The sequence below is a fragment of the Zalophus californianus genome, chromosome 4 (assembly GCF_009762305.2).
Source record: "Zalophus californianus isolate mZalCal1 chromosome 4, mZalCal1.pri.v2, whole genome shotgun sequence".
Lineage (NCBI taxonomy): Eukaryota > Metazoa > Chordata > Mammalia > Carnivora > Otariidae > Zalophus > Zalophus californianus.
Genome location: NC_045598.1, coordinates 154138322 through 154165107, shown reverse-complemented (window position 1 = coordinate 154165107; position 26786 = coordinate 154138322). Strand labels below are relative to the sequence as shown.

The 26786-nt window shown below is 36.1% G+C and overlaps 1 protein-coding gene across 3 annotated transcripts in view; it reads right to left on the bottom strand.

The window, feature by feature from the left end:
• VPS13B (vacuolar protein sorting 13 homolog B) overlaps positions 1-26786 on the bottom strand; it is a 752513-nt gene that overhangs the window by 267577 nt on the left and 458150 nt on the right. For all 3 annotated transcript variants that reach the window (XM_027594446.2, XM_027594522.2, XM_027594354.2), the window contains exon 31: positions 8146-8349. In XM_027594446.2, the coding sequence (XP_027450247.2) occupies positions 8146-8349 (204 nt within the window). The remainder of the gene's footprint in view (positions 1-8145; positions 8350-26786) is intronic.

The following is a 26786-nucleotide window of genomic DNA, read 5'->3' as shown; positions in this document are numbered from 1 at the left end:
GTATGTATTTATATATATATGCATATATATAAAACAATTATGATGTTAGGGGCTGTAAGAAATACAAATTAATTGACATTATAGGGGGTTTTAAAATTTTATGATATACTATTGTGATGACTATATTAAATTTAAATATTTTCTGATTTTTTGAGTCCCTACTGTCTGTCAGTAACTATGCTAGGAAACAAAGAAGACGACTGGCCAAGACAGATCTGTCCTTTTATCTCTATGCCAGCACCCCCTCAGCTTGCCAAGGACACCCTTAGCTGATATGTAAGGAAGAAAAACCATGGCCTTCTCCCCTCCACACACGTCCAAGCACTAATCACCATGCGAAAGGGCACCAGGGACTAGGTGTGTAACCTGCATATGGCAGACATCAGTACAGGTTATTTTAGTTCTCAGTACTTCATTTCCTCAGGTTATAAAATAAGCCCAGACACAGTAAAAATGGTTGCTAAGAGAAAAAGAAACAAAAGTGACTAACAATGAACTTTAGCCTAAGTATAAGGGGTCAGAACGCCAAGTATAAGAAAAGTAGTTGAATGAGAGGAAGCAAATCAGGGTTCTATACTTTACTTTTAAGTGACATTGCACAAGGCAAGGAACCTCCTCAAACTTAGTTTCTTATGGTGGTTTTGTTCTGTAACAACTTGCAGGGTTTAGAGAGAAAATTGTATGAGATTTGGAGGCATGAGGGAACTAAATACTGGCCAATATTCTCTCAAGGCATGCTTTGTAAAACAGGGAAATTCCGACTCATTGGTGCCAGTAGGTTCCAACTTGTCTTTCCTCTTCTCGGGTTTTGCGACCAGCTCTTTTTCCTGACCACTGGCCCTGCTGACTATGCAGGCTCACCCCCTCCACAGAGGCACCAGCCTCCCATGGACTTCTCTCCCAGCCTCCAGTGGTCCTTCCAGTGGCTGGACATGCCTGTGACATGTCTCTGATCCATAGGCCCCTTTAGATCCTTACTTCACAGCTTCTTCCACAATTGAGCAAGGCCTTATTCCTAAAATAAATCCCTTATGCTCTAATACTTACAGTGGTTCTGCTGCCCTGACTGAATCCTAATGTATTCTCTCAACGGAAAAATTGAGGTTTTAGAAGGAAAAGATCCACAAATTTTAAAACGTGATCATTTTTATGCTTAACCTCCCTACTCCCTTCTCCCCCAACATACACACAGAAACACATTTTGATTAAAGACAAAAGCTGAGTAATGCACGCAGGAGGAATGAATGAAAACTATCATAAAGGCTGTTAATTAAAATTGGTCAAGGGGAGGGAGCAAATTATTCTTCACCGAATAGCTTTTTGTATCTTTTGAATTTTACCTGTAATGCCTATTGAAAAACAAAAATATAATCATATTAAGGTTCTGCTTATATTTCTATCAAGATTAATCGGCACTACTAGGCTACATCAGATCTAAAATCTCCTGTCTTCATTTGAATCAGTATCTCTCAGAAACATTAAGTCACTTGATCTACTAGTTCTACTTAATCACTTAATCATTCAATCTTTCCTTAATTCACTCAACTCTTTACTAAGTACTTGTTATGTGCCAAGCATAATATCATGTACTGGGGATTCAGAAGTGGGTAGAACATGCCACATTTTCATACTCCTAGCCTTTGAATCTACTGCTTTCTTAGTTCAAAGTGCCCCCTCGCCTCTCCTGCCACTCAGATTCCGTGGAAACAAATTCAGAAGTTATATACTCTGTGAGATCTGAGGTAACCATTCATTTCTTTCTTTAAATTTTCTCCTTTGTACCTATGTCAATTTTAGATTTATTGTGTTATGTGTCTGTCATATCTGTTAGCCTGAGATGTCCTATGTACATGGAACATGTTTATCCTGATTTTGATGTGGCTCTTCCATAATCCTAAACATCCTATATTTATGTCTACCATAGTACTTTATTCCCTGGACTCTAAAAGTGTGTAATTAACTACTAATTTTTTAATTGGACACTGAGCTCTGTAAGGGACAGGAACATACGAGAAATTATTTCATTTTGTTTCTCTAGTGTAAAAAAGACATTCTATGGCATATAATTGATGTTCAAAAGTCTTAAATTGTGACAAGCATGCCAAAGCCATTCCAGGGGGGAATGAAGAGTCTGGGTGCTGAGACAAATGGTGCTGGGACAATTGTATATTCACATGCAAAAGAAGGAAGTTGGACTTTTACCTCATACCATATACAAAAATAAACAAAAACTCCTCAAAATGGAGCAACAATCTAGCTATAAGAGCTAAACCCATAAAACTCAGAATAAAGCATAAACACAAGTCACCAAAAAGAAAATACCTAGGAATAAACGTAACCAAGGAGGTTAAAGATCTGTACTCTGAAAACTATTGAACACCGATTAAAGAAACTGAAGATGATACAAATGAAAAGATAGTCCAGGCTCATGGACTGGAAATATTATTAAAATGTCTATACTACCCAAAGCAATCTACAGATTCAAGGCAATCCCTATCAAAGAACCAACAGCATTTTTCACAGAACTAGAACAAATAATAATAAAATTTGTATGGAACCACAAAAGACCCTCAGTAATCAAAGCAATCTTGAGAAAAATGAACAAGGCTGGAGGGATCACAATTCCAGATTTCAAGATATACTACAAAGCTGTAGTAATCAAAACAGTATGATGCCAGCACAAAACAGAGACATAGATCAATGAAGCAGAATAGAGAACCCAGAAATAAACCGATGCTTATATGGTCAATTAATCTATGAAAAAGGAGGCAAGAATATACAATGGTATAAAAGGTAGTCTCTTCAATAAATGGTGCAGGGAAAACTGAAAAACAAAAGATTGACACTGGACTATCTTCTTATATCATACACAAAGATAAACTCAAAATGGATTAAAGACCTAAATGTGAGACCGAAAACCATAAAATCCTAGAAGAGAATACAGGCAATAGTATCTCCGATATTGGCCATAGAAGCATTTTTCTAGATATGTCTCCTTAGGCAGGGGAAATAAAAGCAAAACTAAACTACTGGGACTGCAGAGGCAGCTGGGTGGCTCAGTCAGTTAAGCGTGTGACTCCTGATTTTGGCTCAGGTCAAGATCTCAGGGTTGTGAGATGGAGCCCTAGACTGGGCTCTATGCTCAGCATGGAGTCTGCTTGAGATTCTCTCTCTCTCTCTGCCTCTCCCCTCAACTTGCCCATGTGCACGCACAGTCTCTCTCTCTCTCAAATAAATAATTAAATAAAAATTTTAAAAACAACAAAAAACTATTAGGACTACATAAACATAAAAAGATTTTGCACAGTGAAGGAAACCATCAACAAAACAAAAAGGCAACCTATTGAATGGGAGAAGATATGTTCAAATGATATATCTAATAAGGAATTAATATCCAAAATATATAAAGAACTTATTACACAAGTCAACACCAAAAAAAACCCCAAAACCCAAAAACCAAAACCCCAAAAATCCAATTAAAAAATGGGCAGAGGACCTGAAGACACTTTTCCAAAGAATACATACAGATAGCCAACAGACTCATGAAAAGATGCTCAACATCAGGGAAATGCAAATCAAAACTACAATGAGATATCACCTCACACCTGTCAGAATGGTTAAAATAAAAAGCACAAGGAATACAAGTATTGGTAAGGATGTTGAGAAAAAGGAACCCTTGTACACTGTTGGTGGGAATGTAAATTGGTACAGCCACTGTAGAAAACAGTATGGAGGTGCCTCAAAAAATTAGAAATAGGAATACCATATGATCCAATAATTCCACTAATGGAACTGAAAATGAAAAGAAAATGAAACACTAATTTGAAAAGATATATGAACCTCTATATTTACCACAGCATTATTTACAATAGGCAAGATATGGATACAACCTAAATGTTTACTGATAGGTAAGTGAACAAGATGTGCTATGTGCCTATCACACACACACACACACACACACACACACACACACACACACACACACACACACACACACAGAGGAATATTATGCAGCCATAAAAAGGATGAAACCTTGCCATTTGTGACAACATGGATGAACCTAGAGGGTATTATGCTAAGTGAAATAAATCAGACTAAGAAAGACAGATATCATATGACTTCACACACTTGTGGAATCTACAAAACAAAACAAACAAACACACAAAAAGCAGAATCAGGCCTATAAATACAGAGAACAAACTGATGGTTGCCAGGGGAAAGGGGGTGATGTGGATAGACAAAATGGGTGAAGGGGAGTGGGAGGTACAGATACATTTCATTCAGTTATAAGTCATGGGAATAAAAGGCACGGCACAGGTAATGTAGACAATGGTATTGTACTAGTATTGTATGGTGACAGATAGTAGCTACATTTGTGGTGAGCACTGCATAACATACAGAAAAGCGGAATCACTATGTTGCACATCTGAAGCTAGTATTACATTGTGTGTCAACTACAGGAAATGAAAAAAAAATTAAAAACACAGGCATAAATCTTCACGACATTGGATCTAGCAATGGATTCTCAGATTATAAAAACTTATGCAAAGATTATTATCAAGAAATGAAAAGATCATTTATAAATTATGTATCAGATAAGGGTATAGCGTTTAGAATAAAGAACTCCTACAAATCATCAACAACAAAAAATTCAATTTAAAAATGGGCAGGGCGCCTGGGTGGCTCAGTTGGTTAGGCGACTGCCTTCGGCTCAGGTCATGATCCTGGAGTTCCAGGATCGAGTCCCGCATCGGGCTCCCTGCTCGGCAGGGAGTCTGCTTCTCCCTCTGACCCTCTCCCCTCTCATGCTCTCTCTCTATCTTACTCTCTCTCTCAAATAAATAAATAAAATCTTTAGAAAAAATATTCCTTTAAAAAAAAATGGGCAAAAGGCTTGAGTAAACACTTAAGATATAAAAATGGCCAAAAAGCACATGAAGGGCTCAACATCATTAATCATTATGGAAATGCAAATCAAAACCATACCCAATAGGATGGTTACAGTTTAAAAAAAAAAAGGAAAATAAGTGTTGGTGAGAATGTGGTGAGATTGGAACCCTTGAGCATTGCTGGTGGGAATGTAAAACGGTTCAGCCGCTGTGGAAAATAGTTTGGCAGCTCCCCAAAAGTTAAATATAGAATTACCATATGACCATGAAATTCTACTCTTAGATATATATCCCTAATACCTGAAAACAGGTACTGAAACAGGTACTTGTACACAAATGTCCACAGCAATATTATTCATAGTAGCTAAAAAGTAGAAACAGGCCAAATATCCATCAAAAGATGAATGCATAAACTGTGGTATTTACATACAGTGGAATATTATCCAACAGTAACTAAGCATGAGGTATTGACACACGCTACAATGTGGAAAAACCTCCAAAACATTGTGTTAAGTGAATGAGCCAGACACTAAAGGTCACATATTGTATGATTCCTTTTATATGATCTAGAATAGATAAATCCACAGAAACAGAAAGCAGATTGGCATTTGCCAGGGCCACGGGGAGGGAGAAGGATGTAGAAGAAAGTGCTCGCTGGGTAAGGAATTTTACTTTAGGGTGTAGAAAATGTTTCAGAATGAGACAGAGGTGGTGGTTATAGATAGGGGTGGTGGTTATACAATATTGTGAATCTACAAAATACCAATGAATTGTTTTTTTTTTTCTTTAAATGGTTAATTTTGTGTAATGTGAATTTCATCTCAGTTATTAAAACACACAGAAACACAAACGGTTTAAAGATTTTTTTATTTTCATTTTTATTTTTTTAAGATTTTATTTATTTATTTGACAGAGAGGGAGAGACAGGAGAGAGGGAACACAAGCAGGGGGAGTGGGAGAGGGAGAAGCAGGCTTCCTGCTGAGCAGAGAGCCCGACGTGGGGCCCGATTCCCAGGACCCCGGGACCATGACCCGAGCCGAAGGCAGACGCTCAATGACTGAGCCACCCAGGTGCCCCCAAACTGTTTATTTGAATGAATTAAAGGAATAAATACGAGAGATACAGCTGAGTTAAGGCTAGATGCTCATAAAGTTTCCTAGGAAAATAAGGCCCATTTTCTTTGTTGATAGAATTTGTGTTTTTTAAGATGACCTATAAGGGCGCCTGGGTGGCTCAGTCAGTTAGCGTCTGCCTTCGGCTCAGGTCATGATCCCAGGGTCCTGGGATGGAGCCCCACAGTGGTCTCTCTGCTCAGTGAGGAATCTGCTTCTGCCTCTCCCTCTCCTTCTGTGCATGTGCACGCTCTCTCTCTCTCACATAAATAAAATCTTAAAAAAAAAAAAAAGATGACCTATAAATTATTTAAGCTGGAACTTCCTGAACCTGAAAACTGAATGAAGTGGAGGAAAGATGGAACCTGACCCTGACTCCTACCATGTGATGTTTACAGATCAGGACTGGTGTAGTGCATGTAAGGTGTGCACCATATCCTCCATGTAGGACCAGCCGCTGGAAGTATTGCCTGCATCCCTCTCCTGAAATGTACCTTGGTCAGCAGTGGGAAATTTTTCACCCAAATTTACACTCCTATTCAGGAGCACATTCAATCACTTATCAATGAAAGGCTGTAACAATACATTTTTTTTTTTTTTTTAAATTTGAGAGAGAGAGAGAGCGCAAGTGGAGGGGTAGAACCTCCAGGAGACTCCCCGCTGAGCACGGAGCCAGACGCAGGGCTTGATCCCACCACCTCAAGGTCAGAATCTGAGCTGAAAACAAGAGTTGGACGCTTAATTGACTGAGCCACCCCAGCACCCCTGTACAATACATTTCACGGTATAAAAGTGCTTTGTGCTAGGGATAAATCAATGGACTGGATGGTGAAGATGGGTTCTCTGAACCAAGACAAAGTATATAGATAATGTTAAGAGCACAAACAAAGGGTATTAACCTGCTCTCATGGAGGCTCAGGGGAAGACTTCCTGGAAAACGTGAGGCTTCCTGAAGCTTGATGAATGATGGGAGTTAGGCAAGTGAAGGGGGGGGGGGATGGTTTAAGAGAGTTCCAGGCAGAGATCACATATCAAGGCCTAATAGCAAGTGACAAACCTCATTTTCAGGAAGCTGAAAGAAGCTCGTTATGAACAGAGCCACCAGGAAATTAGAAAAGAATGTGGGTACCTGAAGAAGAAGCTTATATAGAGTACAGACTACTATTCGGCATTTGGTTTTAGGCACATTATTTATCTTGGTTAGGCCTCAGTTTCCTCATGTAGAATTAGCTCATAGCATTACTGCAAAAATTAATTTAAATAAGTTAGGTAACGTGATAAATATTATATAATCTATTATTAAAGTTGTTGCTATTATTAATGCCAAGACATAGATAAATATAGTTTTGGTGGTAAAATGGCAGAACCCCAAAGCAATGAGCATTGCAAAAGGCATAACGAAAGTCTACATACACATAATGTTTTAAAGAAATTCAATCAAATAAACCACCATGGTGTGTTATAAGCAACAGATGTTAGTAAATCTGACAAGCAAAAATTTTTTAAAAAAAGGAAGAAAAATGAAAAATAAACACTTTTTAAAATCATAAAAACCTCTAGGTTTACAATATACAAAAGTATTTTTAATGCCTAGTAGCTTCGTTCTAGCAAACAATTCCACCTAACTCTGAGGAGAAACCACGAGCAGCCTGGGTGAGATGGCAGTGGCTCTCTACAAATCTTATTGATCATATTCAGGATTAACTCCTTTAAAAGTGTTCTGTGAACATAGGTGCTCTAAGTTAAAGTGGACAAAAAAATAAAGGCAACCCAGAGCTTTTGTTACTCTTCTCCTCTTATCATCATAAACAGAGACTTAAAAAAAAATAATCTGACCTTGAATACAATGGATTTCAAGGGAAAATGTGAATGTATCCTTAGTCTGAAGTGGAACCTTTCATCAGACAGCAAGCTTTAAAATAATGCTGACACAATCTTAAATTTGTAATCATTACAGTGTAACAGTTGGTAGGGCCAGCAAGTTTCCAAGGTAAATCATTAGTTACAATTATAAAATATATTTTATGTTGGTCACGAAGTGCAGAAGAGGTACCCCGACACTTAGGTTGGGCATGCTGAAGGCTGTATCCCCAACTGCAATGAAATATTAGAAAGTGTAGAACGCTTCTCAACAATTTCCTACCTGCTGGCCATATTCCACTCAAGGGCTGGGTTTTGAGAATTTCTTTCACTCTCTGTTAGCACCCCTCCTGTGCCACTTTCCTTCTCTGGTTTTAGTTGATCCCACTGTGCAGTACCAATATTGATAGACTGCAGGTCTATTTGGTACTGTCTATCTTCAATTTCTGATCCAGGGTCTCGAAGAATTCCCAAGTTCAAAGCTCTCCTGTAAAGGCAATGAAAAAACGTGAACAGATACAATATTCTGTTTATTTTGTTTACTAACATAGTATCATTACCATTTTTCCCCCTTTGGATTACTGATGGATTCACTGGGTTAAGTCAAATCTCTAAGGCAGGTATTAGGAAATAACCATAAAGGATGACTTGAAAATGTACCCCAAACTTACCATGTACAGTAAACTACCCTACATTGATTTTTTACATTGTTCCCAGCACTGTACTGTTTTTCTAAGTATTTTCACATACATGATTTCAGTCTTTGAGATGCTGTGAAGGCTATTTTTATCTCCATTTTTACTACAGAGAAAATAATTCAGAGAAGTTAAAAGACTTAGGCAAAGGTACTGAGGGAGTTTGTGACAAAACCACAACTTAGACCCAGCCTTTCTGACTCAAAACCCAGTCTTCTTTCCAATGCTAATCAACCACCTTCTTCAGGCCTTTCAGTCTTGTGCGGAAAGAGAACAGAGCTTTGTCAATCTATTGCACTTCCCTACCTTTTGCCCTTGGTTCTTTATATAACCCAGTTGTCACGTAGACTGAACTGTTGAGAAGACTACACTGATGACTGACGGAGATACACAGTGAGGATTACTGGCCCAAACAGAGTTGAAACTTTGATCTTACTGGACCTAGTGCTAAGCAAGTAAATAAAATCATCAGTAGCATAAAGCTAAATTAAAGGAAGTAAATTGTTAAATTTTTCATGAGGGTTTTAGAATGAAAATAGCAGAGCAATATGGTAGGAAGAAAAGAACTGGGTTTAGGGTTCAGAGGCCAGATAAACCTATGTTTGCATGAGTTTGGGAACATTTTAGTTTTGTTGGTTCACAAATGCTTTAAAGTGAGTCATCAAAAGGAAAATAATATTAGGCCCCTATGAAAGTTTCAATGAACACAAAAATTTAAATAATATAGAGACTAAAAATAACTTTACTAGTACAAATGTTAAAAAAAATCTACAACTGCACCTAAAAAATACAATTAATTACAACAACTGAACACTAATGAAATTAATTGGTGGGGGTGGGGTGGGGAGAAGGAAACATGGGTCCTGATCTGAAATCTACAGAAAGAGGGTAAGAGTCCGATTAAGACTATGCCGTGACTAAGTAAGTAGCGTGGGTCAGACCATACCCAGAGGCTGGTCAAATACTGATGGAAGGTGGGTAACTGCTGCAACTCAAGATGGCAGGCGTCTGGGCCAGCTGCTGGGGAATGGAGACAGCATCTACTGGGCCAGGCAAGGTAAGGGTTGAGGCTAATGAATTCAAGCGTAGAAAAGGAGTAGGGAAAGAACTGGAACTGAATAAGCAGGCAGCTCAGGTAGGGCAGTATCAGAGGGAATTATAATAGGGAACAGGGAAACAAACAGGCTTTGGTCTAGAAACCACAGCAGGAGCCAGAGAAAGAAAATGGATGAATTGTCATTCCTAAAGTAAAAGCTCAACCTGTTTTTTTGCCCCCCTTCTCTTTTCTAACTTAGAAGAATTGCAATCTAGGAATGGGCATGCAAAGAAAAATAGCCTAAAATTTTACTTGAACCAAATAATTACGTTAGAAATACAGCCCATAAAATGGGACATGAACCTTTTCAATCTGTCCTAATGAAGGCAAAAAAAAAAAAAAAAAAAAGAACTCATGAGGGTGATGGGAGGGAGTAACATTTAGAATATTCCCATTTTGGTAGAATGCTCTCCTTTCATTTGAATATTGGTATAATTCTGCTTAAAGGCCCACCTCAGACTTAACTTTCTATGAAGACTTTTCTGACCAACCTTTCCCCAAACTCATCTCTCCCAAATCTGTGCTCCTGGGGTTTCGCTATACTAAAAGCACAATAACATCACAATGACTTGATATACCAATATACCATACATTTCTTGAAGTCAGGAACTAACTTTCCTATCAAGCTATCAGTAAATGCTGTTTCAATTCACTGATTTGAACAGACACAAATTTTAACAAATCTCGAGTGGAGAACCTATATGTCCACAGCAGTAAGAAAACAGTTTTTAAACATCAAACTTTTGATTCAGATGCACAGAAATTCAGACATACAGCAAATATCTTGGGCAGTTAGTGCTCTAGCCTATTCCTTAGATTATTAATCCCCATATAAAAGTTACATTTCCTTATTTTAAACTAGCCAATGTTTTCTACATTTTAAATAAATTCCTTGGGCGCCTGGGTGGCTCAGTTGGTCGAGCGACTGCCTTTGGCTCAGGTCATGGTCCTGGAGTCCTGGGATTGAGTGCCGCATCGGGCTCCCTGCTCGGCGGGGAGTCTGCTTCTCCCTCTGACCCTCTTCCCTCTCGTGCTCTCTATCTCTCATTCTCTCTCTAATTAAAAAAAAAAGAAAAATCTTAAAAAAAATCATATTTTTAAGGTGAACTAAAATACTTTAAGAATGCTTAAAGAAAAAGTATGTTATGAAATACAGTCAGTGCCATAATAAAAGACAAAGTAACAGCCCAGCATTAACATTAGTCTATTTCCCTTGGCACATGGATGCTCTATAGTCACAAGATTACAACCACAAAACACTGAATTTCATCAGAGTTTTTCATGTAGGCTTGAAATATCCCATATTTTTTTTTCTTGGTGTTAAATTGAGCTCTATTTCTCCTGTCTACCCCTGGAGAACATGACTTCCCACAGGTTCTTCTCCCGTATGCAAATGGTTTGTATCATGAGCAACAGCCAGATACTTCTAAGCATGCTAATTTTAAAATTCCAAACTTTTGGGGTGCCTGAGTGGCTCAACTGGTTAAGCGTCTGCCTCAGCTCAGGTCATGATCCCGGGGTCCCATATCGGGCTCCCTGCTCAGCGGGGAGCCTGCTTCTGCCTCTCCCTCTGCTGCTCCCCCTGCTTGTGTTCCCCCTCTCTGTTAAATTAATAAAATCTTTTAAAAAATAAAATAAAATTCCAAACTTTTTAAGAATCAGGGTTAGAGATTTTATATTCTCTCCTTTTGTTTGAAACTAAATATCTGTCATTTTAACCTGATTTGAAAGTTCAGGGAAATTTATAGTATTTGGGTATATAAGTCCAACTTAAAAGCTAACTGCAAAACCATTTAAATTTGAGTTGTAGAAAATAGGGTAAATGAAAGATTCACGTGAACTTTACCCTCAGACTTCCCAATGATCATGAGCATGAAGAAATTATTTAACTTCTCTAGTTATCGAAATAACTAAAGCACAGAGATAAATAAAATATATGACTAGAAGTTAAACTATTCATAAAGAGGTCCATTATAAATTCTGTGACCATTTCTGAATAAATAGAATCTTAAATGGTTCTGAAAGAATAACATATCACCAACTAATCATAGACGGATAGGCACTAAGAATAAAACAAAGTCCACTTTTCTAATTATGAAAAACCATAACGAAAAGTATAAAGATAAAAGTTTAGTATTTCCAGGGTCACCTGTTTCCAAAATACGGCATATCAGAAACCCTGAATGAATCTTCTGACTGAAACAACTAGAATGCTTGACAAAAATTTAAAGTATCTTTTTAAACACATCTTAGAGCTGGCACCAGAGAATGGAAGTGTCAAAGTACACCCCTGCCAACCTCCCCAAAGTGAAACCAGGAAAACTAATAAATAAGCACCTGCCAAAGCCAGCTTATGCTCTTAGGGTTTCTGGTGAATCCTGCAGACACGGATTTTCTGCTCTGATGACTGCACGAGATAAAGCTCAAGGCCCAACCAAGATGACAAATCAACTTCATTGTAGACTCTATATATAAAGCTGGGGTCACAGAGGGCTACATAAGTGATGAAAGTGTGAATTAAAAACAGTCCTCCTAGAGAACCTCTCGTGATAGAACAGTTCTGGATCTTAATTGCAATGGTGGTTACAAGAATCTGCATATGTGATAAAACTGCACAGAACTATACACACATAAACACAAAGGGGTACAGGGAGAACTGCTGAATCTGAATACAGCTGTGGATTGTACTGATGTCAATTTCCTGGTTTCGATACTGTGCTATAGTTATGCGGGAAGTTACGCAAGACTTGAACTGACAAAACTCCTAGAAGAAAACATAGGGTGTAAGCTCTTTGGCATCAGTCTTGGCAATGATTTCCTGGATTTGACCCCCAATCAAAAGGCAACAAAAGCAAAAATAAATAAGTGGGAGTATATCAAACCAAAAAGCTTCTGCTCAGCAAAGAAAATTATCAACAAGATGAAAAGACAACCTGTGGGACAGGAGATAATTTTGCAAACCATGTGTCTGGTAAGGAGTTATATCCCAAATATACAAGGAACTCACACAGCTAAATAGCAAAACCATAAATAACCAATTTAAAGAGGGGCAAAGGATCTGAAATAAACATCCTTCCAAAGACATACAAATGGCCAACAGGCAGATGAAAAAGTGCTCAGTTTAGGGCAGTGAAAATACTCTGTATGTTAATTATGGATACGTATCATATGTTATTTATCTGTCCAAATCTACAGAATGTATAACACCAAGAGTGAATCCTCATGTAAACCGCGGACTCTGGGTGATTATGATGCATCGGTGTGGTTCCATCAATTCTAACTATGTACAACTCTGGTGGGTGGGGGATGTTAGTAAGGCTCAGAAATACTGAGCTAAACAAAAAGGGAGAATAAACTAAAAGAAATAGAGGGAAGGAAATAAGAACAGAAATCAATGAAATAAAAAAGACAGGGAAGGATCAACAAAGCCTAAAACAGAATAAACCTCTAAAGACAGAAGACCTAAGAGACTAAATTTGCAATTAAAAAAACCGACAACTATAATGCCGTGGAGGTTAAACAGATAAGAGGATATTAGAAAGATTTCTAGGAACAGAGATCTCGCCACTTACTGAGGAAAACAAATCTCTCCTCTAACTTATCACTGTCCCTAAACATAGTTCTTATCCTTTTCATCATGGGATTAATATAAAGGTTGCCCTCTCAATTTCTCCCACCAGATACAATGCTACTTCTCCTTTTGTAATTCTTTTTCTATGTAAAAATGACTACTTTAAAACTATATCCTGACAGTTAAAACTACTGGTAATGTAATAACTAGTGAAAAGCAACCAAGTGCTTCCTTATTCCATACCTTACTCAAGACTGTCAAAACTCTATCTTCCTATCTCAATGGCCAATAAGCAAACTTGCATTCATTCATTCAAAGAATATTTAATGAGCACTGCATGCTAGACCCTATGACAGACCTTAGGAATACTGGGTCCCTCTGTGGTCCCTGGCCTAATACAGTTTCTAGTCTAGTTGGGGCTTTACAGGCAATTGCAAAAACACTTAATGCTATAACAGGTTAGGTATAGAATACAATTGGAAGCACACAAATGGGACCCCTGACCCAGACCTAGGGGGCCCAGAAAAAAGGAAGCAACATTTAAAGGAGTTCAGAAAAGCCCAATCTCATTTCATATAATACAAAAATTAAAAAAAATATATATTTCAGGCAGAGGAAACAATAGGTTCAAAGGTCCAGAGGTGTGAGAAAGCAGCATACCCAGAAACTTGGAAAATATTCTGAAAGGTTGGTGTGGCGAGAAGTATGGAAGGAAGTAAAGCCACAGGCTAGTGAAGCTTCAAGTCATAGGCCCTTCCATCACAACGTGTCTGAGAACCGCACCAGGCCCAGCCTTTGGGGGTGGAGAGGTACAGCCCACAGGTCAGGCTTGCCTAGCAAATTGGCATTCTCTCCTCTGCCATAGAGGTTACAGAAATTATGTAGCAGCACAGTAGTTAAGACCTAGAGAAAGACCTGAGTTTCTGTCTTAATTATAAGAACCAGCTGAGATAAGGAGCCTAGCATAGAACTTGCCACATCATAAAAACCTCAGTAACTGTTAGAAAAAAAATTATCCTACTTTGATTCTCTCTCCAGCCTCTGTATAAAATATTAAATAGCAATGAAATGATTAGAAAGTGAGAGGAAGACTCCCTGGATAAAGCACACATTCGGATTCTGAAAAAGCAAAAGCCTAAGCAAACAGCACCATTGACCCTCCATTGAATTAATCAAACTGAGTGAATTCTACCCATGTTTTCTAATTTGATCTGTTTCATCAATCTAAAAACATTTTAATAGCATTCTGGGTTAGTTTGTAATAAATCCCCGACTTTCTAAGACAGGAAACAGTTTGTCCTGGACAATTTAGACCAATTAAAAATATAGTTGCATCTTTAAAAAACACATTTTCTTCAACAATTTTTCAGCCTCCTGAGATATCAAACCCAGGAAACAATGTATTCCTGTACATTTTCCCAAGTATAAAATTTAACTTACTGTTACAAATAATATAGGTAGGCCATTTGGCTTATTAGTTTAGGTTAATATAAAGATGAAATGTAAGAATTAGCTCTTATTCACAAACTTCACAAGTTTGGTTTGAGTTTTCTCTGATAGAAATGAATACAGGGTAATTTTTTTCAGACTTAGATAATAAAATCTAATTTTTCTTTCTAATTACATGATCCATATGACTTATTTTCAATTCCTTAACATCAGAATACATTCAGTGGTGCATTGATTTACCTCATTTTCCACAAAGTACTTGATGTTTTTCTCAACTTGAAATACTCCCTCATCTTTATTTTTTAAAGCATAAGATGCCCATTTTGTTTCATGCATACTTGAAACCTATTCTGGCCATTATAAAACATTCAAAGTACTTTATTTTTCAATACTAAATTAAAAAAAACATTCAAAATGTTTTCATTCAAATACCATATATTAATTTTTATTAAGCACTCTGAGAGCAAGATGTCTTGTGAAAGATGTATTTAACTAGATCTTCTTTAAAGGTATAAATACATACAGTCACAATATGAAGATAATTTATTTTCAATTTTTCAAATACTGGAAATCATTTTACAACTTTTAAAATGTGATATTCCCTAAGTAAGTGACTTTTAAGTTAAAAATAGTCTGTTAGGAGTAAAAACAATTTGACTTCAAAACCGAAAGCAAAAATACATTTTAATCAAGAGAGCTTTGATTTAGTGCACTACATTTTCACAGCATAAAAAACAACTGCAAAATTATCAGAGCAAAGAATTCTAATAAAATGGTACTTTACTAGAGAACTCATCAGAGGAAAAGAACTTTGTGGCTTTAGTGAGGATCAGGATGCCTAATATTAATAACGTCTACCTTACAAAATAAAATGAACCTAAGTGTCCATCAACGGATGAATGGATAAAGATGTGATATACACATACATACAATGGAATATTATTCAGCCATAAAGAGACACACACACGCACACGCACAGAAATCATTTGCAACAGCATGGATGGACCTTAAAGACATTATGCTAAGTCAGAGAAAAACAAATACTGTTATGATCTCATCTATATGTGCAATCGAAAACAAAACAGAGAGATCAGAGAAAGAAATCAGACTTATGGTTATCAGGGGCCAGGGGCAGGGAAGGGGGAATTGGAGAAACATGGTCAAAAGGTACAAACTTCCAGTTCTAACATGTATCAGTGCTAGGGATGTAATGTACATGATAACTACAGCTAACACTACTGTAGGACTATTGTAAGAGAGTAAATCTTAAGAGTTCTCATCACAAGGGGAATTTTTTTCTTTATTTTTTTTAAGATTTTATTTATTTATTTATTTATTTGAGAGAGAGAGAGAGAGAGAGAGAGAGAGAGAGACAGCAAGAGAGGAAACAGAAGCAGCGGGAGTGGGAGAGGGAGAAGCAGGCTTCCCGTGGACCAGGGAGCCCGATGCGGGGCTCGATCCCAGGACCCTGGGATCATGACCTGAGCCGAAGGCAGACGCTTAACGACTGAGCCACCCAAGTGCCCCTTTTCCTTTATTCATCTTTTCTTTTTATTGTATCTATATGAAAAGATGAGTATTAGCCGAATCTATGGTCTCAATCATTTCACAATATATGTAAATCAAACCATCATTCTGTACATCTTACGGTGATGTATGTCAATTATTTCTCAATAAAACTGGAAAAAATCAATATATATCAAACTTATAAGATGAATAAGTAGTTTTGGGGATCTACTGTACAGCATAGTGATGATAGTTAACGGTATATACTAAGAAAATAGATCTTAAGAAATCTCATAAGAAAGATAACTAAAATGATGGATGTGTGAATTAGCTTGATTGTGGTAATAATTTCAAAATACATATCAAATGATCACTTTGTATACCTTAAACATACACAATTTTTATTTCTCAATTTATCTCAATAAAGCTGGAAGAAAATACATGAAAATATCTTAAGAAAGCTTATATTGTTTCACTTCCTAATTTTTTCCTAGAAATATTTGATATCATAAATAGAATAAGATTTTCTTGTCTTAAATCCACATACCTCTAAAAGCTCTATGAACTTTGCTCTTTCTCCTTATTACAGTCTTTAAGACCTTTTAGCAATTCAAATCAGGAAAGGGGGTGAGTCAAGATGCCCATAACCTCCTTGCCCTTAACACACAAAGCTGCTTTATTGGCTAAAATGTAGGAGTTATAATTGTAATTGCTTTGCCCTTCCGAAACTCATCTCCCATACCATTTGAACCATTCAGCAGGTGGTGTAGGAGGATAAACTAAAGTCTGCAATAGTTGGTCAATAATATAATCATAAGGAACCAAAGAAGACTTTAAGTATATAACAGGAAACACAGCTTTAATGTTTTCCTTTTTAAATTGATTTAGTCTGGGTCAGGCCTTTTGTATGTTTACATAAGGAACAGCTCATGTTGAACCATTTATACTGCTCACTGCTGAACAGGCAAATCTTGGGAGCTCACTGTAAAGAAATAAAATTCATTACTTACAGCTCAGTTGAGATCTACAGAACGTTAAATAAGCCAGAAAATAGTAATGTAAAAAGAAGTAAAATTTATATACCTTGATTCAATTAAATTAATCTCCATTTTTATCACCAAGTTTCTATAGCGACAGTAATTTTGAAAGTATACCGGGGAGGGGATATAAATAGTTGACCATCAGGCTGATGACTACTGCTGATTTTCATGACCAGTGACTTAGGGCAGGGGTTCTCATCCTCAGAGTGCAGAAGAACCACCTGAGTGCTTGTTAAAAATGTTAAGTTCCCACCTGCAGAAATTCTGATTCAGCAGGTCTGGACTGGGACTGAGGAATATGCCTTCTCCCTTGTTTGTTTGTTTCTTTGAATATAAACTAGCATTTTTATTGATTTTAAAACCAAATTCTAATACTGAGAGCATCGCTTCTTTGACCTGGAACATCATAAGTCATATCTGAAGTAAAAGGAGCAAGGACAAGAACCAGTAAATCCAAGGCTATTTCTTTTATAAAACAGAGAATTAATACTTGTCCTGCTTCCTTCACAGAGTTGTTTAGAGGAAGCATCTCTTCTCTTCAAGGCCAAGATCTCATTAATTCACTTCACCCTTGAAAGCTGAGTCAGGGTCTATTTTCTCACCTCTATGTACTTAGCATTAGGCCTTGGCCCACAGTAGGCTTTTAATATATGAAGCTGAATAAATAACAAATATTCTTCTTTCTTTCCTTCATTTCCCTTGGGGACTAGAAGCAATCATCTTTCCTTTTTCTCTCCTGTATCTTGAACCTTCAGACAAAACTATGTTGAAGTCAATCTCCTTGGAAGAGAGAGAGGCTCTGCCCAAGACTCTGCGTCCTCTCCAGCTACTACCCTTTCTCTCACAGTCCCTTTTAACCAGAAACTTATCTTTCTCTCAGTATTTCTATTTTCTCACAATTTATTTTCTCTAACCAAGAACAATCAGGTTATCACCCCTCCTTCTCCTCTGAAATTTTCCTGCAAAAAATCCCCAACCATTTTCTAATTATCAGATCCAGTGGATGACTTTTAGTCATTAACTCACCTAACTTTTCTGGGTATTTGACAATTCAAAATGGTAGTAGAGCATGCTGGTGACAAGCACAGACTGCACACTGAGCTGCCTGGATGGATCATTCTAGCTCTGCCAGTTACCATTGGGTATCTTTGAGAAAAATTATATTTTCTGTGCTTCATTTTATTTATCTGAAAACTGATATAAATAGTTGCATGAACTCCTTCATGCAAAGTAATACCTGACACAGAGTAAATGATTAATATATATTGGAAGCTATTATTATAATAATCTTTCTCATTATTAAAATTTTCTTCCATGACCTTGTGTGCTTCCACACTCCCTCAACTGTCCCTCTTTAATCTCCTTTATTGGATTCTTTTCTTCTGTTTACCCCTTCAATACTAGTGACTTCTAGGGCTCCATCTTCAGATTTTATGTTTTATATACATTCAGTAGGACAACTGATTCACAAATGCCAGTATATGTACTTCTCAATTTTATCTCCAAGGAAGGAGCTAGGTTTCCTAGGATCCCCTTACACTTTCTGGCCCAGCCCATTTTATGATAAATGGCATACATCTGAAAGACAGTTGGCTACCACTAGAGTTCCATGGTCAAAGAAAGCGCAGTATAATTAAACTGTATTAAGAACATGAATTTTATTTTTTTTATTTTTTACGATTTTATTTTTAAGTAATCTCTACACCCAATGTAGGGCTCGAACTTATAAGCCCAAGATCAAGGGTCACGTGTTCTGCTGATTGATTGGGTCAGCCAGGCACCCCAAGAGAATGAATCTTAATGTCACAATTATACTCAAAGTCTGGTTCTACCATTTACAAGGTATATATCCTTGGAGAAGTCAGCTAACTCAGTGAATATCAGTAACCTCTCTAAGGGTATAGTGGTACATAGCTACATAGGATTTCTTTGGGATTAAATCTGGTAATTTTAATTAACATGTTTACTAACCATTCAGGACACCTGGTTAATGTTATTACTACAGTGGATAAGAAAGAAGCCACTGGTCTCACCTATAAAATCCAAAAGTATACTGAGGATACAGAGACTTCAGTTTAAACAAATAGGCCCTATCATTCCTTGAGTATAAACAGAACATTATGTAAGAAAATGATTTCTCGGGGCGCCTGGGTGGCTCAGTCGTTAAGCGTCTGCTTTCTGCTCAGGTCATGGTCCCAGGGTCCTGGGATTGAGCCCCGTATCGGGCTCCCTGCTCCGCGGGAAGCCTGCTTCTCCCTCTCCCACTCCCCCTGCTTGTGTTCCCTCTCTTGCTGTGTCTCTCTCTGTCAAATAAATAAAATCTTAAAAAAAAAAAAAAAGAAAAATGATTTCTCTAGATTTCTAGTCCAAGTGATAAAATGAACACTAAAACATTCATCATGTATTTCACATTCTCAAAAGAAAAGAAGGGATTTATGAGAATAAAGGAGGAAAAACAGAGTTATCCAATTACTAAATTATTTTTTAAGAATTTCCTAACTTTCAGGGGCACCTGGGTGGCTCAGGTGGTTAAGCGACTGTCTTTGGCTCAGGTCATGATCCTGGAGTCCTGGGATCGAGTCCTGCACTGGGCTCCCTGCTCAGCAGGGAGTCTGCTTCTCCCTCTGACCCTACCCCCTCTCATGTACTCTTTCTCTCTTGTTCTCGCTCTCTCAAATAAATAAATAAAATCTTTAAAAAAACTATAAAAAAATTTCACAACTTTCTGAAACTAAAATCCATTTTTAATTAATACAAACTTTTTAATAAATAAGAAATTTTACATTAACAAATGGTTTTATGATAGGGCAAAAATAAAACTCACCTTTTTTCACTTATACAAATAATAAATGATCATGTGCACAAATCACAAAATTTGAGATAAAGTACTAATGACATGACAGCAGAATTTACCAGTTCTTTTTGTTATGGGTAAATTATAGTTTAAAGCTTCTCAAAATATTCTCACTGGTTAAGAAAATAAGAAGCTAGATTTTCACATTCTATCTTAAGGAAAATATGAGCTTTGAAGTTTTTTTTGTTTTTTTTTTTTCTCCAGCAACAGTCAGAACTGGAGCTGGTAAGTCCTCTTGCTCACAAGTGTTATAAATGGGGTATATATTTACAAGACAATTTAAGAAGATATACACTATACAGTGTATGGTCAAAGTGAAAAGTATACCAAACTATCCCAAACAACTCTCATCACCTAAAGAAATGAATTAACTGAACATGCACTGCACTGAAAAATTTGTTGATGTGATCAAAGAACCCCTATGTGATCTCAGAGAAATTACTGAGATACACTACAATATAGAGAAATGAATATGCTACTTCAATTTCATAAACTAATTATGTTACTGATCTATTTTTTAAAGATTTATTTATTTTAGAGAGAAAAAGAGAGAGAGAGCAAGAGGGAGAGAGCATGGGGGAAGGGGGAGAGGGAGAGAGAGAATCTCAAGCAGGCTCCCTGCTGAGCATGCAACCCGCTATGGGCTCAGTCTCACGACCCTGAGATCATGACCTGAGCTGAAATCAAGAGTTGGGTGCTTAACGGAATGAACCACCCAAGCACCCCTTTGTCACTGATCTTTAACAATACTGATTATTCATTTATCAGAAGGTTTTTGAGCATGCAAGGATAGAAAGTGATCTATATTAAAAGTTGTATGAATTAACTAAGAATAAATCAAGCCAAACCTACTTGTTTTTTGGTTTAATGATAACATTGAGAAAATAACATCACTATTATAAAAATGTTATAAAGATGTGCGAATGACTAAGTTTAGATACTTTTAAAAATATATTGGAGAAATACAGACTTGACAGAAACCTAGTAAAATGGATTTAGAGCTGGCTTAATACCAAATCCAAATAATAACTATTTGGAGTCAAGTTCCTAATAACATGACAGAGGATTTGGCTCAATTCAACAGTTTTTATCATTAATTTTAATGAATTCGTATAAATCAGTCTTATCAAATTTTCAAATGACAGTTATATATATAATATTATATCTCAAAATACTAGAACAGAGTCAAAACTAATAAGACGAAATTTAAGAGGAACAAATGCAAAATTCCATACATAGGTTCAAATAGCTGACTCTACAAGTACAGGATGTGAAAGGGATTGCTTGACAACACTTCACAAAAACAACAACAACAACAGAAAGCCTAGAAAAGTTAGGCTGGCTTATGAGAAAGAAAAGAAATATCAAAACCATTGTCAAATGTCATTGTAGCCTTTTAATTTTTAAGTAGCATAACACACCACACATATACTATGAAGTTTCACAGGATTAGGCAAGCTCATTCCTTATTACACTAACAAAGCAGTGCAATTCTTAAATACTATGCTTCCATTAATTTTTAAACATTAAATTTTAGAATGAATTGTATTTGAATAGTTTCAATTCAAATAATAATATGCAATAATTCCTTGACAACAGGAGATCAAAGAGGTTTTTTTTTTTAGAATGTTACAATATTATATTACAGGTGTGCTTGCATAAAATCCTCACAGATATCCAAAACATGCAACTACATGGAATAAAAGTTAACCTCATTTATGTATTAGAACCTAGAATGGTCTTACTTAGCAGTGTATTTTACTGTAATACCCACAGAGGTGACTTTGAAAATGTAATATGTAGTAAAATCCTGCATTCTTTAGGTTTATTTAAATTTCATCTCTCTAGGCTTCTAAAGATGGTAATACAATAAATAGATGCAATTTATAATGTGTCTTTATTAAAGAGATAGACGTCCTACTTGCTTCTAATGTTTCTACAACATATCTCTGGCAACATTCCTGATTTATGATTCTTCTATAAAATCTACCATGGCTGCAAATCAACTCCTATTATATAAATCATGAACCATCCAGACTTTATTCCAACTGTGTTAACATCCTTTTATCATTCAGATATTCTTCAAATCTTTATTCAATTTTTTTTCATTTTGTTTACTCAAAATAATTGGTCTTGGTAGTTGGTGGGCTCCCTATTTATTTCTAAATCCAATTTGAGTATCCTATTTGAAACTTTCTGTAAAATTCTCCATTTTAACATTCCCTCTTTACTAATCCATCATTATCCATCATCTCCTAGTCTTAAAATTATGTTTACAAAAATAGACTTCCTTTCAAAAATCATTTAAATCAGGATTCAGAATTGGCTCCCCTTTATTCAAAATCTCCATTAATGATTTTCAGCAATAACAGCAGTATTTAATCACACTGGTAAATAATTAAAAATGAAGCTCTGAAAGACTAATGACACAGAGAAATGTTTATACTACATTATTAGATAGGAAAAACAAGTTCTTACTACCTTTATAAATATGTTCTGTAATAAGGAAAAAGCCTTTAGCGTTATAAAAGTATTTCTAAAAAAGCAAACTGCAGCTGAATTAGATGGACCACATGTGGCATAGTCCTCATAGTAAGTTGCTTGGGAAATCTTTGATATGGTTTCTAACAAAGCCATTTCCATTTATCTCTTACTAAATTCATTTTTATTAGTATGCCTAATCCTTTCACTTAAACCTTTTTCTCTTTAATTACCTTATTTTATTCCACATCATCCTGAATCTCTTATGAAATTATTAAGCATTTTGTAATACAAAATATACAAGTAGACACAGTAATATTAATAATACCACTTTAATTTGTGTACAGTGTAATGGTTTGCAAAGGTCTTTTCAATATCATCTTAGGTAAATCACCACCCACAGGATGTGATATATAGACTTCATTTTGCAGATGCTGATGATTTAGGTAAGGAGGCTGGGTAAAGGCAGAGTCCAAACTGGAAGCCATACCTTCTAGCTATAAATTCAGAATTTTCTATACTTAACAATAAGAGAACTGTTTTTCAAATTAAAACATAAGATTATACTTTTCTATAAATGTATATAGATGGGTGAAAAACTGAGAGATTTCAAATTAAATAAAGACAGTATTTCCAAGGTTATAGACTAGAGCAGATTTACAATATGACATTTGATAGGGGAGGGAGCCTTTAGACTTGGTATGTAACAGCTCCTTTTTTAAAAAGATGTTGTCATATTATTTGAGCTGCTTCAGACTAATAATTATTACAAAATTGGGGACCAGGAGTCAAGATTCTCAAATTTATGTAAAATAAACATTAAGTAACACTCTATTTGTAAAGGAAAATAGTAGTTTTAAAAAATGCATCAATAGTTTGGGAAATCTCTTTATCTGTGATCTTAAAAATATGAATATCTCAACATGCAAAATAATCAGAAAAAAGATGGTTTAAGGCCAGGTACCAATCAACAACCTTCTAGTCAGTAATCAGTACATAGTCTCACATTTGATTTAACAGTCTGGTATATCCTCCCTATTGTAGGGCAGGGTGCTATGATAGAAGTATCAGCATGTATTAGAGGGCACATATCTACACATCTAACCATACTAGGCCATCACAGCATTGAAGTATTGCCTCTAGTTGTACAGAGCAAATACTTTTACCTAAGGGCCTTCCACTCACTTCTAGTCCTAAGACAACCTTGTTTGTAGTACCTAATATAACAGTACTAAGAAAAAAATAAATAAAACAAACAAAAAACCAGTTTTAATGCTGTGTTTTTATCAGAATGTAGAGCAATGGCAACTCTCACATTGAGCTACTGGAAAGGTAAGCCTGGCATAATCACTTTGAAGAATAATTTGGTGATACATAGGTGCACTGAAGCTATGCCTAACCTAGGACTTAGCAATTCCATTCCTAGATATATACCCTAGAGCCCAAGCTGTACAATACAATAGCCACTAGCTGCAAGTGTCTATTGAAAATTAAGTCAATTAAAATTCAACACAATTTTTAAAATTGAGTTCCTTAGATGTAGCCATCACAGTTTAAGTGCTCAACAGTCACATTCAGCTAGTGGCTACTATATTAGAGCAGTTACAGGACATTTCCATGATCACAGGAAGTTCTTTTATAAAGCACCACTCTAGAGAAGATATTATATATGTATACAAGGAGAATACTGAAGAATATTCATCACTGTATGTGATAGAGAAAAAGTGAAAACTTCAATGTCCATTATTAGAGGAAAAGATAAAATAGCTGGCATACTGAAGCAATGGACAATTAAACAGAAGTAAAAATCCACGAATGAGATCAGGAATATCTGAATGGTAAGTCTTAACATGCATAAAGGTAGAGTTTCCAAAAAAAAAAAAAAAAAAAAAAGCCAAGATGCAAAACAGAGGTAGGTAATGGGTATACAATGTACTTTCTTATTTTGTATATTGTTCTGACATAGTTGCTTCAATAAAAAGGCTAAAGAATACTATTTTGATTACTACAGCTCTGTAGTAGATTTTGAAATCTAGGATTATGATACCTCCAGCTCTGTTCTTTTTTTCTTTTCTTTTTTTTATTTCATTTTTTTTCTTCTATTTTTTTAATTTTTATTCAGCTCTGTTCTTCAGATTGCTTTGGCTATTCAGGTCTTCTGTGGTTATATACAAATTTCAGGACTGTTTGTTCTAGTTCTGTGAAAATGCTATGCTATTTTGATAGGGATTGCATTAAACCTATAAATTGCTTTGGGTAGTGGGGATATTTTAGAAATATTCCATGAGCATGGAATATCTTTCCATTTGTGTCATCTTCAATTCTTTCATCACTGGTTTATAGTTTTTGGAGTATAGGTCTTTCACCTCCTTGGTTAAGTTTATTTCTAGGTATTTTATTCTTTTGGTGCAATTGTAAATGGGATTGTTTTCTTAATTTTTCTTTCTGCTTGTTCATTACTGTACATACAAATATAAGAGATTTCTATGTGATAATTTTGTAACCTGCAACTTTACTAAATTCATTTATCAGTTCTAGTTGTTTTTTGGTGGACTCTTTAGGGTTTTCTATATATATTATCATGTCATCTGCAAATAGTGAGTTTTACTTCTTCCTTGCCAATTTGGATGCCTTTTACCTCTTTGCCTTCCTTGCCTGACTGCTATGTCTAGGACTTCCAATACTATGTTGGATAAAGTGGTGAGTGGCATTCTTTGTCTCGTTGCTGATCTTAGAGGAAAAAGTCTCAGTTTTCCACTACTGAGCACAATGTTAGCTGTGGGTTTTTCATATATGGCCTTTATTATATTGAGGTATGTTTCCTTTAAACCTACTTTGTTGAGAGCTTTAATCATGAATGTATGTTGTACTTTGTCAAATGTTTTTTCGGCATCTATCGAGATGATCATATGTTTTTTATCCTTTCTCTTGTTAATGTGATGTATCATGTTGCTTGATTTGTAAATATTAAAACACTCTTGCATCCCTGCAATAAATCCCACCTGATAGTGGTTAATGACTTTTTCTAGTGTAGTGCTGGATTTGGTTTGCTAATATTTTGTTGAGGATTTTTGCATCTACGTTCACCTGAGATATTGGCCTGTAGTTTTCTTTTTTTGTAGAGTCTTTATCTGATTTTGGTGTCACGGTAATGCTAGTCTTGTAGAATGAATTTGGAAGCTTTTGTTTTCTGTTTTTTGGAATAGTTTGAGAAGTATAGGTATTAACTCTTCTTTAAATGTTTAAATGTTGGGTGCCTGGGTGGCCCAGTCGGTTAAGCGTCTGCCTTTGGCTCAGGTCATGATCCCAGGGTCCTGGGATTGAGCGCCACATCAGGCTCCCTGCTCAGCAGGGAGTCTGCTTCTCCCCCTCCCTCTAACCCTCCCCCCGCTTGTACTTTTGCTATCTCTCTCTCTCAAATGAATAAATAAAAAATCTTTAAAAAAATGTTTAAATGTTAAAAGCAAAATTAAGTCATTGGGACTACATCAAAATAAAAAGCTTTTACACAGCAAAAGAAATCATCAACAAAACAAAAAGGCAACCTACTGAATGGGGGAAGATATTTACAAATGATGTATCTAATAAAGGGTTAATACCCAAAATATATAATATTTTCAGCCTAGGGCTGAAGTGAAAAATCAAAGGAGATAAAATGTGTGAAAGTACTCTGTAAACTATAAAATGCTATGAAATGTTAGAGTTATACAACTCAACACCCAAAAAACCAAATAACCGAATTTAAAAAAATAGACAGAGGACATGCACAGACATATTTCCCAAACAAGACAGAGATGGCCAACAAACACATGAAAAGATGCTCAACATCACTATTAGGGAAATGCAATTCAAAACCACAATGACATATCACCTCATACTTGTCAGAATGGCTAAAATCCAAAACACAAGAAATAATGAGTGTTGACGGGGATGTGCAGGGAGGGGAACCTTCTTGCACTATTGGTGGGAATGCAAAACTGGTGCAGCCACTGTGGAAAACAGTATGAAGGTTCCTCAAAAAATTAAGAATAAAATTACCATATGATCCAGTAATTCCACGACTGAGTATTTACCAGTAGAATACAAAAATACTAATTTGAAAAGATATATTCACCCCTCTTGCAGCATTATTTACAACAGCCGAGATAGTGAAGCAACCAAAATGTCCACTGATAGATGGATGGATAAAGAAGATGTGGTATACATACACAATGGAATATTACTCAGTCAAA